The sequence below is a fragment of the Camarhynchus parvulus genome, unplaced genomic scaffold (genome assembly GCF_901933205.1).
Source record: "Camarhynchus parvulus unplaced genomic scaffold, STF_HiC, whole genome shotgun sequence".
NCBI classification, from domain to species: Eukaryota; Metazoa; Chordata; class Aves; order Passeriformes; family Thraupidae; genus Camarhynchus; species Camarhynchus parvulus.
In genome coordinates, this window is record NW_022148501.1 from 61,774 (window position 1) to 78,114 (window position 16,341).

A 16,341-nucleotide genomic window follows, 5' to 3' on the forward strand; every position below is an offset into this window, starting at 1 on the left:
CCCTTCTTTCACCCCAAAAAATAAACCCGTTATTTTTCAAGTTCCCCGTGCTCCCCGTGACCCCGCCCCCCAAAAAACGACCCCGCCCCCTCCGCTGACCAATCACCTCCTTTATTCGGGGCCCCGCCCCCCGCTCGGAGCAAACCACGGCAAACGCCCGGGGGGGGGGAGGGAACACCCCAAAATCCGGGGGGAGGGGGGGGCGCGCAGCCCCTCTCCCCGTTTGGCAGCCGGGGGGGGGAGGGGAGCGGCCCCCCCGCCCCTCCCCCACTCCGGGGGGGTCAGGGGGCGTCGCCTCGGCCCTTGTGGAAGAGATAAATCGGCCGCTGGAAACCTGGGGGGGCAAAGAGAGAAAACTGGGGAGGGGACGCAAAACTCACACACCCCCCGTTCACACTGGTGCCCCAAAATCGCCTTAAAATAATGAGCAAATGGTCTGGGTTAAAAAAAACAACTAAAATCCCCAAAAAAAGGGGTAAAAAAATCCCTCAATGTACCCAAAAAACAACCAGTTAAAAAATCCCTAAATAATCCTTTAAGAGCTCTGAAAATGCCCTTTAAAAAAACCCTAAGACACCCCTAAAATCCCCAAGGAACCATGAAAGGATGCCTATATAGAATATATATAAAATAGATTATATAAAATATACCCTAAATAATCTAAAAAGAACTCTAATACTCTACTTTAAAAAAAAAAACTGTTAAAAAATCCCTAAATGTACCCTAAATAATCCTAAAAGAGCTCTAAAAATACCCTTTTAAAAAACCCCAAAACCTTAAAATCCCCAAAGAACACCACCCTCCACATACCCCCAATAATCCTAAAAAATCCCTAAAAACTTTTAAATAATCCTAAAAAATCCCCAATACCCAGAAAAAAAAAACCCTGAAAAATTATAATACTTAATAATTCTTAAATATTACTTTAAAATTCTAAATAATACTTAATATACCCTTAGTAACATTATAATATATATAGTATATATACATCATAGATATATTGTAAGTATATACATATATATAATATATATTATATAGAATACATATTATATATAACATAATTCATAATAATAATATATAATATACATACACACTTAATAAAAATATACTCTTAACAATACCTTATATATCCTTAATATACCTTTAATAATATTTAATAATACCCCTAATAATACTTAAAATACCCTTAAAACACCATTTAAAAGCCTTGAACACACCCTAAAAGCATCCTAAAAAGTTCCAAAAATTTAGAAAATCCCTAAAATTCAGAAAATCCCTACAGAACTCATGAACCCCCCCGCCTAAAATGTGGTTTCTGGCTGTTTTGAGGCCTGGTGCCCCCCGGGGCTGGGGGATTTTGGGGGATTTTGGGGTGGCCCACCTTTGGAGCTGTGCTGGGGGGTCCCCAGCAGCTCGCAGCGCTCGAAGCCCACCTCGGGGGAGGTCAGGTACGCCGGGAACTGCTCGGGGCGCAGCCGGATGCGCTGGTAGTTCCGGTACGTCGTCTCCTGGGGGGGAGAGGGGTCAGGGAAACCCCCAAAACCAGAGAGATCCCACCCAAAACCAGAGAGATCCCACCCAGAACCAGAGAGATCCCACCCTAAATAACCCACGTTGTGTCCTGGGGGAGCACAGGGTCAGAAACCCCCCCTGGGATCCCCAAAACCCAGAGATTCACCCCAATCCTGCCCCCCTAAAGGCACAGATCCCCCATAGACCCCATTTATAACCTCCCAGTGACCCCATTTATAACCCCCCAAACCCCTCAGTGACCCCCCAAACCCCACATTAACCCCTCAGTGACCCCCCAGACCCCACATTAACCCCTCGGGGACCCCCCAGACCCCACATTAACCCCTCGGTGACCCCCCAGACCCCACATTAACCCCTCGGGGACCCCCCCGGAGCCCCCCCCCGACTCACGGTGAGCCCCTTGCGCTTGCGGTAGGACTCCCAGGGCTGCGGCTCCAGCAGCAGCAGCCCCCCGGGCCGCAGGTGCCGGAACGCCCTCCGGAAGAGCCGCTTGAGCCCCTCGTCGCCCCAGTTGAGCTGCACCCACTTGGTCAGCGACAGCAGCAGCACCACGTCGAACTCGGGGCGCTGCGCCCCCACCGCCTCCTCGCGCTCGGGCACGTAGTTACCCTGGGGGGGCGCCGGGTCAGAGCCCCGAGAGCTCTGGGGGTGTTTGGGGGGCTGCGGGTGGGATCTGAGCCCCCCGAGGGGGTTTGGGGGGCGCTGGGGGGCACGCTGAAGGGTTTCGGGGCACACTGAAGGGTTTCGGGGTACCCATGGAGGGGTTTTAGGGGTGGGGGGCACACACTGAGCCCCACCCCGCTCCCCCCTCCTGGGGACCCACAGATCCCCCCAGAGCCCACCCCAGACCCCCCAAATCCCCCTGTGGCCCTTGCCACGCCACAAACCCACCCCTGTCACCTCTCCGGGCCTGCCAGGAGCCCCAAAACCACCGAAAATCCACCTCAAACTCCTCTCAACACATCCAACCCCGTTACACCTACTGAGATCACCCAAAAGCCCAACAAAAACCCTCCTAAAACCCTCCAGACCTATTGCCACCCCCCTAAACCCACCGAGACACCCCCAAAACCCAACAAAACCCTCCCAAAACCTTTGCCAACGCTCCAGACCTACTGCCACCCCCTCAGACCAACCAGGACCCCCTCCAAGCCCCTTTCAGACCCTCTAAATCCCCCCTAAAACCCACCCCAGATACCCCCAAGCCTAAAACCCACCGCCATCCCTTCCTGACAACCCCTTAAACCCCCCAGAATCCGCCCAAAGCTCCATTCAAAACCCCCCAAAACCCCCCCAAGCCCTCCGCCCGCGCTCTCACCGTGACGAACACCACGTTGTGCGGGAAGTCGGCGGCCCCGGGCCCGTCGGGCGGCAGCTGCGGGGCGGCGATGGGGCCCCGGCTGGCCAGGAGCGCGGCGGGGAATCCCTTCCTGGGCGCCCCCGCGGCCTCGCCGTCCGCCCCCAGCCCCTCGGACAGGTAGTGGCGGATGTTCTGGCGCGCCGAGCGGATCAGCCGCCCGTCAATGTCCAGCCCCACCACCCTGGCGGGCGCCCAGCGCTTGGCGATGCTCAGCGTCAGGTGCCCCACGTTGCAGCCCACGTCCAGCACCTCCTTGCCCGCGAACCACTCGGGCCGCAGCGCCCGCAGCCGCGCGTCCTCCACGTCGGGGTTGCGGTACCCGTAGTACTTGCAGTAATTCCCGTACTGGAACTTGCGCACCTGGTGCCGCGGGCGCTGCGCCGCCTTACCGGGGGCTTTCGGCTTCTCGGCGCCGGCGGGAGGAGGAGGGCGAGGCCCCTCGGATTTGCTGCAAGTCCGTCGGCGCTTGCGGTGCCGGCCGGGGGCGGGCAGGGCGGCGGGGCACGGCGGGGCGGTGGCGGCGGCGGAGGGTTCGGCGGGCCGGGCGGGCTCCTCGCCGGCGGTCGCGGCGGTGCTGGCGGCGCCGCCCCGCTGCTGCCCGCGGTGCCGGTGCCGGCGGCGGGCGCTCTTGGCGGGCGAGGCCAGGCGCAGCCCCTCGCCGGGCGCGTTCAGGCTCAGCGGGTCCGTGATGTCCCGCGGCACCAGGATCTCCACGGGGTCGCGGCCGCGCTGCGGGAGCGGCGAGGACTGCGGGGTGCGGGCGTTCAGGGGCCCGGCTGACCTCCTCGTCCAGCAGGCTGTTGAGGTTGAGCGGGTCGAAGATGTTCCCGCCGAGCAGGAACTCTGAGGGCAGCACCGGGCCGCACTCCGAGGCCGCGCGGCGCCGCCGCTTCCACGCCGGCTGCTTCGCCCCGCAGCTGCTGCGCCGCTTCCCGCCGCCGCCGCCCGCGGCGCGGAGGCCATTGCGGGGCCGCGGCGGCTCGGCAGGCTCGGTCGGGGCCGCGGCGGCGGCGGGAGGAGGCGGCGGCGGCGGCGGCACCAGGAAGGCCTCAGGCGCCGCCGCCATGGCGGCCCGGCCCGCGCCTGCGCGCGCTGCGCCGCCGCCCCGCGCATGCGCCGGCGGAGGGGGAGCGGGGGAAGCCGCGCGCGCGGGGCCTCCGCGCCCGCCGCCTCCCGCCCGCGATGGCAGCGCCGCGGCGGCCCGCCGGGGCTTATATAGGAAAAGGGCGGGGCCCCGCGCGGGAACGCCTACTGAAGGGGGCGGGGCGGCGGGGCTCGGCCAATAGGAGAGGCTGGTGGGCGCGCGGCGGCCAATCGCGAGAGTCGGCGCGCGGGGAGAGAGAGAGGGGCCTCGGGAGATTGGGGTGGCCGCGGAAAGTGCCTGCGCGGAGAGCGCGGGAGGACGGCGGCGGGGGGAAAGGCAGAAGGCACCGGGGGGATCCCGGTAAAGGCCTGGGGAAAGGGTCGAGGCGCGGGAAAGGGGAGGGCGGGCGGCCGGAAGACGGAGCAGGCGCAGTAAGGTCGCCCTGCGCGGGGGCCTCGCCGCGCGCGCGGAGGCTGCCGGCAGTTGGAGTCCGTGAGGGGCCCGCGCGTGCGCAGTGTGGGCGCCCTCTCCCCACACACCCCCCCGCTGTCCGCCTGTTCCCGTTCCAGCGCCGGTCTCTCCTTCAGCCGAGTACTCACGTCACCGTTCCGGCTCGTGACGTCACCGTTCCGGCTCGTGACGTCACCGAACCGGCTCTCTCTCCTCCCCCCCTTCCCCGACTCTCCCGCCCGGTAACGGAGCTCACGGGGCGCGCGGGGCTCTCGCGAGAACGGCGCGCGCAGTTCCCGCCGCGGCCGCGGGGGGGCGGTGCCGCCGCCGCCGAGTTCCCGCGAGACCCCGCGCGGCGTCTCGCGCACGCTCTCCCGCCCTTTCGCCGTCACGTGCCCTCGCGCCTGCGCAGCAGCGCCGCCCGCCCCCGGCACGTGCGCCCCCCCACCTCACCCGTCACGTGACTGTGCGGTCGTTTTTGAGGCGAAATCCGCCAAAATCGGTGAAAGAACCCCCGCAGCCCCGCCCACGAACCGATCCTCACTGCCACTGAGCCCCAAAGAGGCGGTTCCAGGTGGGTTGTGCGGGTTTTATTGGATTCCTGGTCGATTTTCCCCTCAGGTTCCCTCAGATCCCTTCAGGACCCCTCAGGTTCCCTCAGGGCCCTTCAGATGCCCTCAGGACCCCTCAGGGCTCCTCAGGCTCCCTCAGGGCCCCTCAGAATTCCCCTCAGGTTCCCTCAGAGCTCCTCAGTTTCCCTCAGATTCTCTCAGTTCCCTTTAGGACCCCTCAGGTTCCCTCAGTTCCCCTCAGGGCCCCTCATTTCCCCTCATTTCCCCTCAGTTCCCCTCAGGGCTCCTCAGGGGCACTTGCGCTCCACGCACTGCTTCCCGCCTTCCTCGTACTCCTGCTTGGAGATCCACATCTGCTGGAAGGTGCCCTGCGGGGAATTTGGGGCCGTTTTGAAGCGTTTTGGGGCGCGTCCTACGTGGGGGGACACCGCGGAGCCCCAGGCTCACCAGCGAGGCCAGGATGGAGCCCCCGATCCAGGGGCTGAAGCGCCGCTCCATGGTGCTGTTGCTGGCGATGAGCTTCAGGCGCATGCTCTGGGACAGGGGGATTACTGGGGGCAACTGGGAGCCACTGGGAGACATTGGAGGTGACTGGGAAAGCCCCACGGAGTGACTGGGAGTGACTGGTGATAACTGGGAGAAACCCTGAGGCCCAGCCTGGGTCCCCCCCCACCCCAAATGTTCCTCAGAAGAGTTTGGGGTCCCCTGATCCCAAACTGTGGGGGTCCCTCGAGGGAGAATTTGGGGTCCCCCCTCCCATATTGTGGAGGTTCCTCATGGGGATGATTTGGGGTCTCTTCAGCCCCCCCAGCCCAATCCCAAACTTGGGGGTCCCTCACAGGGGAGAATTTGGGGTCCCATCCAGTAGCCCCCACCCAAATTGTGGGGTCCTTCGCAGGGGGGTCGGGGGTCCCCTCCCCATGCCGGGGTCTCTCACCGGGGGCGTTTTCTGGGCCAGCTCGCGGTTCAGGCGGTCGGTGAAGCCCTGCAGCAGCGTGTTCCCGCCGGTGACAATGACACTGCCGTAGAGACCCTGGGGGGGACGCGGCGGCAGGGATGTGGGGAGGGGTCCCTGCCGCCCCCCCGGACCCCCCACAAACCCCCCGGAGCCCCCAGACCCACGGGCCGGATGTCGATGTCGCACATCCCGATGCTGGTGGTCACCACGTGTCCCACGCCCAGCATGGTGTTCCCCGAGAGGCCCTGGGGAAAAAACGGGGGGTCAGCGGGTCCCAAAAACCCCAACAGCCCCCTGGGACCCCCCGAGATCCCCGAGAACCCCCGAGCCCCCCGACCTTGACGTTGGAGGGGTCGAAGAGCCCCTCGGGGATGCGCAGCCGCTCGGCCCCGTAGTCGGTGTTGTACCCGTTGGGCATCTCGTAGTGCACCGTGGGCATCTGCGCCGCCACCCTGGGGTGAGAACGGCCCAGTTTGGGGTCCCCCCGCCCCAAAATTCACCATGAAGCCCCCCCAGACCCGGCACTCACTGCTCATCGTAGGGGGAGTCTGAGACCTGCAGCACCGAGGCCTGGAAGTCCTGGATCACCTCCTGGGGGGGGCCCAAAAATGGGCGTGGGGACCCCGAAATCACCCTCGGGACCCCCAGAATCCCCTCAGGGACCCCAAAATCCCGCAAGCCCTCCCTGCTCACGTTGCAGGTGAAGTTGTGCCAGGATTTGGACACCTGGGGCAGCTTCTCCTTCTTCTTCCAGCTCGGGGGGGCCCCTTCCCGCACCGGCTCCTGCAGGGGAGGGGCCGCGGCCGTGGGGGCGTGCCCAGACAGAAAGGGGCGTGGTTTGGGAAGAATTATGTGAAAGGGAAGGGGAGGAGCTTCCACTGGGACGGGGTAAGAGGAGGAGTCTAAGGGTGATGTCATACAGGGGGTGGGGCTAAATGGTAGGAGTGTCCAATGAGGGCTGTGCTCTTAAGGGGGTGGAGCTCAGGGAAAAGCCCACCCCAAAATGGGCGGAGCCAACACATTTGGGGTGCTCAGAAGGGGGTGGAGCTAAATGAGCCCACCCCAAAAAGGATGGAACTAAGGGTAACCCACCCACAAGTGGGAGGAGCATTGTGTTAGGCCCCACCCTCGCTGATTGGCCGCCCCTGGCCCTGCCCACCTTGGCGGCGATCATGTAGGGGGGCACGATGTCGATGTTGAGCTCCTGGAAGAGCTCCCGGCACTGCATGGAGATGAAATCCCCGGCCAGCGGCGACTTGACGATCCCTGCGGGGTGGGGCTGGCGTCAGGCCACGCCCACCCTCACCTGCCACAGGTGGGCACTCACCTGGCCGGGGGGGCGGGGTTGGCCTTTGTGCTTGTCCCCTGTAAGCCCTCACGTGTGCCAGGTGTGTCCCTGGTGCGCTCTCACCTGTGCCCGGTGTTCTCTCACCTTGCTGCAGGATGTACCCGGTGTCCCCATTGCCCCTCCCTCCCCCAGGTGCGCTCTCACCTGTGCCAGGTGCGCTCACCTTGCTGCAGGATGTAGCCGTCGTGCACGGGGATGGCCGTGGTGTGGGTGGCTCCCGAGTCCAGCACCAGCCCCGTGCTGCGCCCGTTGGCAAAGCTGAGCCGGGGGTCAAGGGGGCACAACGGGGGCGGGGCCAAGCCTAGTCACACCCACCGGCCACGCCCACTCCCACTGGCCATGGCCAGGTGACACGGGATGCGCGGTGAGCACGGCCGCCGGGATGTTGTAGTGCTCGAACGTGACCTGGGGACACCCTGGGGACACCCTGGGGCCACCCGGGACAGGCAGGGACAGTGGGGACACACTCAGGGGACAGCCAGGTGGCACTCAGGTGGCACAGCAGGGATACGCGGTGAGCACGGCCGTCTTGCAGAGGAAGAAGGCCGGGATGTTGTAGTGCTCGAACATGAGCTCCGTCAGCTTCTCCCGCTTGGCTCGCGTGTTCCACTGTGACACGGGGACAGGGCGACACTGGAGACACCCGGGGACAGCCTGGGGCACGCAGGGGGCAGTGGGGACAGCCAGGGGACCCTGGTGACGCGCGCGTGTCACACCTACCGGCGCCTCGGACATGAGCACCGGGTGCAGCCCCGGCTCCGACTTGACGTGCTTGCCGTAGGTGTGGTCCAGGATGGCCTGGAAACACTCCCAGTCCTCGACTGGGACATTGGGGACACTGGGGACACGGGGCCGGGGCACGGCAGCCACCCCCGAGACCCCCAGCCCTTCCCTGCCGCCGTCCCTGCGGTGTCCCCAGTGTCCCCCCATGTCCCCAGTGTCCCCTCGTGTCCCCGTGCTCACTCATGCCGTTCTTGAGGGGGGACAGGACCTCGACGCCCTCGCGGGCCACGTGCAGCGCGTTGGTGTCGATGTAGTACACCTTGCCGCCCTTCTTGTCCTTGTCCCCGTCCAGCTCCAGCGACACCTCGTCCGGGGACAGCAGCCCCACCGTGGTGGGGAAATCCGCCTGGGGACACGGGGGACAGTGGGGGGACACTGCCACCACCGCGGGGACAGTGCCACCACCATGGGGACAGTGCCACCACCGCGGGGACAGTGCCACCACAATGGGGACACTGCCACCACCGTGGGGACGTTGGCCTGGGGGTGGCCCTGGGGACACCGCGGCCATGGGGATGGTGGCATTGTCACCACCATGGGGATTTTGGCCTGGGGACACCCCAGCCATGGGGATGGCATGCTGGGGACACAGTGGCCTCCTCTGCCAGGGGGTGTGACAGGGACACGGGGGGGACGCGGTGTCACCGACCTTGGGGCAGTCCTCGCCGGCATAGCCCGCACGCACCGAGAAGGAGCCGATGTCGAACACCAGGGCACCGACCTCGTCTGGGGAGGGGACACAGTGGTGACACCGGACAGCGACACCCCCGGGACACCCCTCTCACATTGAGGGGACGGGGACGCGATGGTGGCACCGGGACCCCCCGAACCCCACCCCCCCAACTCCCCTTTAACCCCCCCCGCCGTGGCCCCGCCCCTCCGGCCGTGGCCCCGCCCCCCGGGGCCAGGCCCCGCCCCGTTACCGCCGCCGTAGACGCCGCCGCTCATGGCCGCGTTCAGCACCGGGACAGCGCCGGCCGGGGGAGGGGGCGGGGCCCCGCCCGCGGCCAATCAGCGCCCGCCGTGCGGCGCGCGCGCCCATTGGCCGCCATGGCGGCGCTTAAAGGGGCCGCGGCCCTTTGTTAACCGCGAGGGGGCGTGGTCCCTAACGTGAGGCTCCTCCCCTTGTGGGCGTGGCCATGCCCGCTGTGGGTTCCCACTCTGCTTGCAAAAAGGGGCGTGGTTTATTTTAAGCCCCTCCTACGCAGTCATCCCCGCTGATTCATTAAAAAATTAACGGCTTTTGTTAATTAAAACCACCCAAAATGGCGGACGCGTGGGGAGCGGGGCTCGTGCGCGATGGGAAGGGGGCAGAGCGCCCCCTGTCGGCCCTAAAAACCCAAAAACCCCCAAAACCCTCCCCTGGCGCGGGGGGCGTGACTCAACGTGGGCGAGGCTTATATGGCGTTTTCCCGCCGTTGGGGGCGTGGTTGCGGGGGAGGCGTGGCCTCGTAGAGGAAGCGGCGGCAGCGCGGGACGCGCGAGGTTCGGGGGGGGGATTTTGGGGAGGGGGTCCCGGGGGGGGTCACGGGCGGTTTGGGGGGCCTGGGGGGGTTTAGGGTGGGGGCGAGGTTCGGGGGTCCAGGGTGGGGTCCCGGGGGTTTGGGGGATCTGGGGGGCGGTTTTGGGGTCTGGGGGAGGTCGGGATGTGGGGGAGGTCGGGGGGTCACGGGGGATCCCGGGGGTGTCCCGGGTCCCGCCCCTGACGCCCCCTCCCCATTTCCCCCCCCAGATGTCCTCGGGCCGCTCCGCCGCTCCGTCCCCGCCGCCGGGGCCGCTCCCCGGGCCCCCCCCCCGCCGCCGCCGCCGTGCCCCCGCCCCCCGGGGCCGCCCCCCCACCCCGGGCTCCCCCCGCTCCGCCGCCGCCGCCGCCGCCGTGCCGGGCAGCAATGACGTGTTCGTGACGTCACGCTCGGATTTCCGGGCGCAGCTGCGGCGCTGCCAGCGGCTCCTGGCGCCGGGCGGGGGTCCCGGGGGTCCCGGGGAGCTGCGGCTGCACGGGCTGGGGCTCGCCGTGCCCCGCACCATCAACCTGGCGCTGCAGCTGCAGGCGGGCGCGGGGGGCGCGCTGCGGCTGCACGCCAGCACCTCCTCCGTGCCCCTCCGCGACCACCGGCACCGGGAGCGGCACCGGGAGCGGCACCGGGAGCGCCCCGGCAGCGCCGACAGCGGCGACGGCGACGGGGACGCCCCCCGGCACAACTCGGCCATCCACATCCGGCTCTGCAGGGAGGCGCCCTGCGCCTGAGGGGGTCCCCAAAATCCCCCCGGAACACGAACGGAACCGGTCACGGTCACCGGGACCCCGCCGGGGCACCGAAACCTCCCCGGGACCACCAGGAACCGCAAGGACTTGGGGACACCGAGACGCCCCCGAGGGCTGTGTGCATGAGGCCGCCACGGTGGCCGGGATGCTTTGGGGACATGGACGATGCCACCAGCGGCTCGAGGCCACCAAGCTGCCACCAACGGGTCGGGAGCGCCGCGAGTGGGGCCACCGTGGTGTCACCCCGAGCCCTCGATGTCACCCCAAACCATCGATGTCACCCTGAGCTCTTGGTGTCACCCCGAGCCCCTGGTGTCACCCCAAACCATCAGTGTCACCCCGAGCCCCTGGTGTCACCCCGAGCCCTCGATGTCACCCCGAGCCCATGGTGTCACCCCAAACCATCAGTGTCACCCCGAGCCCCTGGTGTCACCCCGAGCCCTCGATGTCACCCCGAGCCCCTGGTGTCACCCCAAACCATCAGTGTCACCCCAAACCCTCGATGTCACCCCGAGGCCTTGCTGTGACCGCAGGCTCTCGATGTCACCCCCAGAACCACCCACAGCAGCCTGGGGACTTTGGGGGGACACGGGGAGGTGACCCCGCAATAAAGCCGGTGGCAGCAGCAGTGACGCCTTGGGGATTATTGGGGTTTTTGGGGGGTTTTGGGGGGGGGTTTGGGGCAGGTTAGGGGGCGGGGCTGGGGCTTCCTCTGCGTCACCGGTGACATTTGGGGCAGGAAACCCCCAGGTGACAATGGGGGACCCGGGGGACCTCGGGGGGGCGGGACACAGGGAGAGGGTCCGGGTGACAATGGGGGGGGGCCCAGGTGACAAGGAGGGACCTGGGGGGCCCAGGTGACAAGGAGGGACCTGGGGGGCCCAGGTGACACTGGGGACATTGAACGTCCGCAGGGGGGAGAAAATGAGGGGGGACCCTGGTGGCAAAGGGACACCCAGGTGACAAAAGGGACACCCAGGTGACAAAAGGGACACCCAGGTGACAAAGGCACGGCCAGGTGACCAGAGAGGGCTCCCGGTGGCCGGGGGTCCCCCGGGCTGTCCCCGCCGTGCGGGGCTGTCCCTGCCCGGGGGGGGGGACACCGGGGGGACCCTCTGGCGTCGGTGACGCCGCTGTCGCTGTCGCCGTCCCCCCGCCCCCGGGTGCCCTTTGGCCCCGCTGGCGCCGGAGCCGCGGCCGGGCTGTGCGGAGCCGCACGTACGGCCTGGCAGGGGGCCCGTGTCACCTCCGGGTCCCCCGTGTCACCTCCGTGTCACCTCCGTGTCACCTGGGCGTCCCGCGTGTCCCCCGCCGAGCCCCCCGAGTCGCCTCCGTGCCCCGCGCCCGCCGCGTCGCCTCCGCCCCCTCCGCTCTGCCCGTGTCCCCCCCTCGGTGTCCCCCGTGTCGCCTCCCCCGGGCCGGGGGTCCCCGGGGCCGCCCCCGGGGCCGCGGTGGCGCTGGCGGCGGGGACGGTGACGGCGACAGTGACGCTGCCCCATTGTTCGGCCGCTTCCGCCGGGCCCGGGGGGATCCCGGGATCCCCCGGCCTGGCGCGTCCCCGTGGCCCCGTGCGCGTGTCACCGCGCTCCCACGGCCCGGGGCTGTCCCCAGCCGTGTCCCCGTGTCGCCGTCCCCGTGTCGCCGTCCCCGCGCCCGCTCTGCCACCGCCGTGTCCCCGCTTGTGTCCCCATCCCCTGTGTCCCCGTGCCCGGGACGTTGCTGCCGTGTTCCCCCCCGTGCTGCTCTCCCTGTCCCCGTGTGTCCCCAACTCCCCGCGCCCCTGTCCCCAGTTCTGTCCCCACTTCTGTCCCCTCGTCCCCAAACCGGCTCCTTGTCCCTGTGTGTCCCTGTGTGTCCCCACCCTGTCCCCCTCTGTGTCCCCCTATTCGCACACCTCCGTGCCCAGCTCCTCACGTCCCCGTGTCCCCCATCCCTGTGTCCCCTGTGTCCCCTGTGTGTCCCTGTCCCCTCCGGGTCCCTGCGTCCCCTCCGTGTCCCCCCATTCCCACACCTCCGTGCCCGGCTCCCCACATCCCCCACGTGTCCCCCCGTGTCCCCACCGTGTCCCCCCATTCCCCATGCCCGTGTCACCCCCTTTTCCTGCCCCATGTCCCTCTGTCCCCCTGTCCCCGTGTCCCCTCCGTGTCTCCCCGCCCGCACACCCCCGTGCCCGGCTCCCCGCTCCCTGTCCCCGCGGTGTCCCCCGTGTCCCCCCCGCCTGTCCGGCGCCCGGGGGTGGCCCGTGGCCAGGGGCCGACGTGCTGCGCCCGGCGCTGCCTTTTCCTCGACGGGCTGGGGGGGGCGCGGGGGGAGCGGATGGAACCCCCCCCCCCCAAGGGCCCTTCCGGCCCCGCGGCCCCTCGGATCAAACATTAACCGGGGCCGGGGCCGGGGGACGCGGCGGGGACGGGACAGCCCCGGGACGGCCACCAGGGACCCCCGGGCCATGAGCAGCCGGCCATGGGGGCGGCGGGTGAGTGAGCGGGGGGCGCCGGGGGGGGGCAGGTGTGCGGGGCAGGGGGGGCACCCACGTGCGCGGCGGTACCGGGAGGGGCGGGGGCGCAGGTGAGGGGGGGGTTGGGGGTCCCCAGGTGTGTCCCGCGCGCTCAGGTGGCCGGCACGGACACACCACGCGGGGGGTGTCCCAGGTGTGTCGGGGGTCCCGGGGTCCACCGAGAGCCGGGGGGCGGGGCACTCAGGTGAGGGGGACACTCAGGTGAGCGGGGGCTCTCCAGTATCCCGGGGCCGCGGGGTCCCGGGGGATGTCCCCGTGTCCCTCGTGGTGTCCCCGTGTCCCCATTCCCGGGATGTCCCCGTGTCCCCGTTCCCGAGGATGTCCCGGTGTCCCCCAGGATGTCCCCGTGTCCCGGGGATGTCCCCGTGTTCCCATCCCCCTGGGGATGTCCCCCTTTGCCGGGGCTGTCCCCCGGGCTGTCCCCGTGTCCCCATTGACCCCCCGTGTCCCCCAGGGCTGTGCTCGCTGCTGCTGCTGCTGCTGTTGGGGGTCCCGGGGCGCCCCCAGCCCCCCCCCGAGGGCCCCCCCTCGCTCTGCGACCCCCGAGTGATGGAGCGCTTCATCCTGGAGGCGCGCGACGCCGAGCGCGGCACGGTCAGGGGACAGCGGGGACAGCGGGGACATCGAGGGGACAGCGGGGGGATGTGGGCACATTGAGGGGTCTGGGGACATCGGGGGGCGTGGGGACATCGCGGGGCGTGGGGACTTTGGCGACAGCGGGGACAGCAGGGGGGCGTGGGGACATTGAGGGGGCGTGGTGACATCGGGGACATCGGGGGCTCGGGGACAGAGGGGACAGCGGGGGCTTGGGGACGTCAGGGGGACGTGAGGACATTGGGGACAGCGGGGACATCGGGGAATGTGGGGACACTGGGGGTCTCAGGGACATTGGGGGGGCTTGGGGACCCCGGGGGCGTTGGGGACACGGGAGGGGACACGGGGGGGGACGCGGGGTCCCCTCGGGGGTGTCACCGCGTGTGTCCCCCCCAGGCCGGGTGCGGCCCCCACTGTGACCTCCCCGAGGCCGTCGCTGTCCCCGACCCCGGCGTCAACTTCAACCTGTGGCGGAGCCTGGACGTGAGTGGGGATGGGGAAAATCCCGGGAAATCGGGAAAAACGCGGAGAAATGGGGGAAAACCGAGGGAAACGGCGGGGAAATGCCGGGAAATTGGGAAAAAATGGAGGAAATCCCGGGAAATCGGGGAAAAATGGGGGAAATCCCGGGAAATAGGGAAAAAATGGGGGAAATCCCGGGAAATAGGGAAAAAATGCAGACAATGGGGAAAATGGGGGGAAATCGGGAAAAATCAGGGAAAATCGGGAAAAATCGGGGGACAGTTGGGGGAAATCGGGAAAAATTGGGGAAATCGGGGGAAAATTGGGAAAAAATCGTGAAAATCCGGGAGAATTTTGTAAAGTCGGGGAAAAATCAGGGAAAATTGGGAAAAATTGTGGAAAATGGGGGGAAAATCAGGGAAAATTGGGAAAAATTGGGAAAAATCAGGGAAAGTCGGAGGATATCAGGGAAAATCGGGGAAAATGGGGGGAAATCGGGAAAAATCGGGGGAAGAGTCCCCGCTGACGGCCGCGCCGCTGTGGCCGGTGCCGCTCGCAGGCGGGGTCCCGCGCGCAGGAGGTGGCGCGGGGCCAGGCGGCGCTGGCGGCCGCGGTGCTGCGGGCGCGGGAGCTGCTGCAGGACCCGCGGGTGCGGCCGAGCCTGGACCGGGCGTACGGAGCGGCGCGGAGCCTGGCGCGGCTGCTGCGGGGGCTGCCCGCGCCGGTAACCGGCGGATCGCGGGGCTTATGGGGGGAAACTGGGGGGGTTTGGGGGGGATTTGGGGCGAAATCGGGGGGTCCTGGGGGGATTTGGGGGGGTTGGAGCCTGGCGCGGCTGCTGCGGGGGCTGCCCGCGCCGGTAACCGGGGGATTTGGCGGAAGTCGGGGGATTTGGGGGGATTTGGGGGGGATTTATGGGGGTCCTGGGGGGTGTTTGGGAGGGATCTGGGGGGTCCTGGGGGGATTGGAGCGAGATTTGGGGGGTTTGAGGGGTTTTAGAGGCTCCAGTGAGGTTTGGGGAGTGTTGGGAGTCCGGGAGAGTCTTGGGGTTTTGGGGGTTTTTGGGGTTTTTGGGGTTTTGGGGGTTTTTGGGGTTTTTGGGGGGTTTTGGGGTTTTTGGGGTTTTTGGGGGCGGTCCGTGTCGCCCTGACCCCGCCCCTCCCCGCAGGCCCCGCCCCCGCCGTCGCCCCCCGCCCCCGTGCGGGTCCGGACCCTCCCCCGGCTCCTGGGGGTCCTGAGCCGCTTCCTGCGCGGGAAGGTGCGGCTCTACCTGGCCGACACCTGCCCCAGGTGAGCCGCCCGTCACCGCTGGGGACAGCTGTCAATCATCAACGGAAACGGCTGTCAGTCACTGCTGGGGACTGCTGCCAATCATCACCGTCAGCAGCTGTCAATCATCAGAGACAGCTGCCAATCATCACCGTCAGCAGCTGTTATTCACCGCTGGCAGCTGTCAATCACTCACCAGAGGCAGCTGTCAAAAACCCCAGGCAGCTGTCAATCATCACTGTCAGCAGCTGTCAATCACCGACAGAGACAGACATCAATCACTGTGGACAGCTGTCAATCACTGCCGCCACATGTCAATCATCACACACAGCTGCCAATCATTATCAATAGCTGTCAGCACTGACAGCTGTCAATCAGCACGGAGAGCTGCCAGTCATCATCAGCACCTGTCAATCATCACCATCAGCTGCCAATCATCACGGACAGCCCCCAGTCACCAGGACTGATAGCCGTCAATCACCAGGACTGACAGCTGTCAATCACCAGGACTGTCAGCCGTCAATCACGAGCACTGACAGCTGTCAATCACCAGGACTGTCAGCCGTCAATCACCAGCACTGACAGCTGTCAATCACCAGCACCAGGAGCCATCAGCATCCCCTCCCCTCCCCCCGGCACGTTGCACGCGCCGGCAGGTGATTGACAGCTGTCAGTCATCCCCCCCGCCTGAGCGCCCTGGTCTGCCCAGGCCCCGCGGGTGATTGATTGACAGCTGTCACTCAGGGGAGACCCCGCCCCCTCCCATGTAACTTAATGCAAACACGAGAATATTTATGAGACCCCTTCCCCGAGAATGGCTGCGCGGGGACCCCCAAACGGGACCCCCAAAATCCCCGGGACCCCTGAACGGGACCCCCAAATTCAATGGGACCCAAAACTGAGACCCCCAAAATCCCCGGGACCCCCGAAAGGGACCCCCAAAGCCGGGACCCCCAAACGGGCCCCTGCAAACAGGACCCCCAAATGCACGGGACCCAAAAATGGGACCCCAAACCCTCTGAGCCGCCCCCCGAGCATCCCTGACACCCCCGAAATCCCACAAAATTCCCCAAATCCCCCCAAATCCCCCCAAATCCCCCCGAACCCCCCAGGCCCAGCCAATCCCCGCCGGGACCGGGCGGCGCCG

General features: G+C 66.7%; 4 protein-coding genes across 4 annotated transcripts; 2 read left to right on the forward strand and 2 right to left on the reverse strand.

The window, feature by feature from the left end:
• Nucleotides 1–98: 98 nt before the first annotated feature.
• Nucleotides 99–3,959, reverse strand: MEPCE (methylphosphate capping enzyme). The gene is given in 5 exon segments (XM_030970580.1): nt 99–334; nt 1,382–1,508; nt 1,924–2,142; nt 2,852–3,661; nt 3,663–3,959. Coding segments are annotated over 5 exon segments (1,506 nt in total). The 3' UTR covers nt 99–281.
• Nucleotides 3,960–5,158: 1,199 nt separating this feature from the next.
• Nucleotides 5,159–9,090, reverse strand: ACTL6B (actin like 6B). Its single transcript, XM_030970591.1, has 14 exons — nt 9,012–9,090; nt 8,738–8,814; nt 8,269–8,434; nt 8,026–8,126; nt 7,817–7,914; nt 7,469–7,563; nt 7,117–7,223; nt 6,651–6,740; nt 6,487–6,548; nt 6,295–6,409; nt 6,122–6,202; nt 5,937–6,032; nt 5,447–5,533; nt 5,159–5,367 (listed from the first exon to the last, which is right to left on the reverse strand). Exons 1-14 carry the CDS (start codon nt 9,034–9,036, stop codon nt 5,287–5,289), a joined length of 1,281 nt encoding a protein of 426 aa, XP_030826451.1. The 5' UTR covers nt 9,037–9,090; the 3' UTR covers nt 5,159–5,286.
• An 832-nt stretch (nt 9,091–9,922) lies between these two features.
• On the forward strand, nt 9,923–10,976 carry POP7 (POP7 homolog, ribonuclease P/MRP subunit; the record flags this gene model as incomplete). Its single annotated transcript, XM_030970582.1, has 1 exon — nt 9,923–10,976. A coding segment is annotated over one exon (414 nt), but the record flags the coding sequence as incomplete, so codon positions are not given.
• Nucleotides 10,977–13,331: 2,355 nt separating this feature from the next.
• Nucleotides 13,332–15,219, forward strand: EPO (erythropoietin; the record flags this gene model as incomplete). The annotated part of the gene is made up of 4 exons (XM_030970583.1): nt 13,332–13,463; nt 13,860–13,946; nt 14,485–14,649; nt 15,094–15,219. Coding segments are annotated over 4 exons (510 nt in total), but the record flags the coding sequence as incomplete, so codon positions are not given.
• Between the last annotated feature and the right edge of the window lie 1,122 nt (nt 15,220–16,341).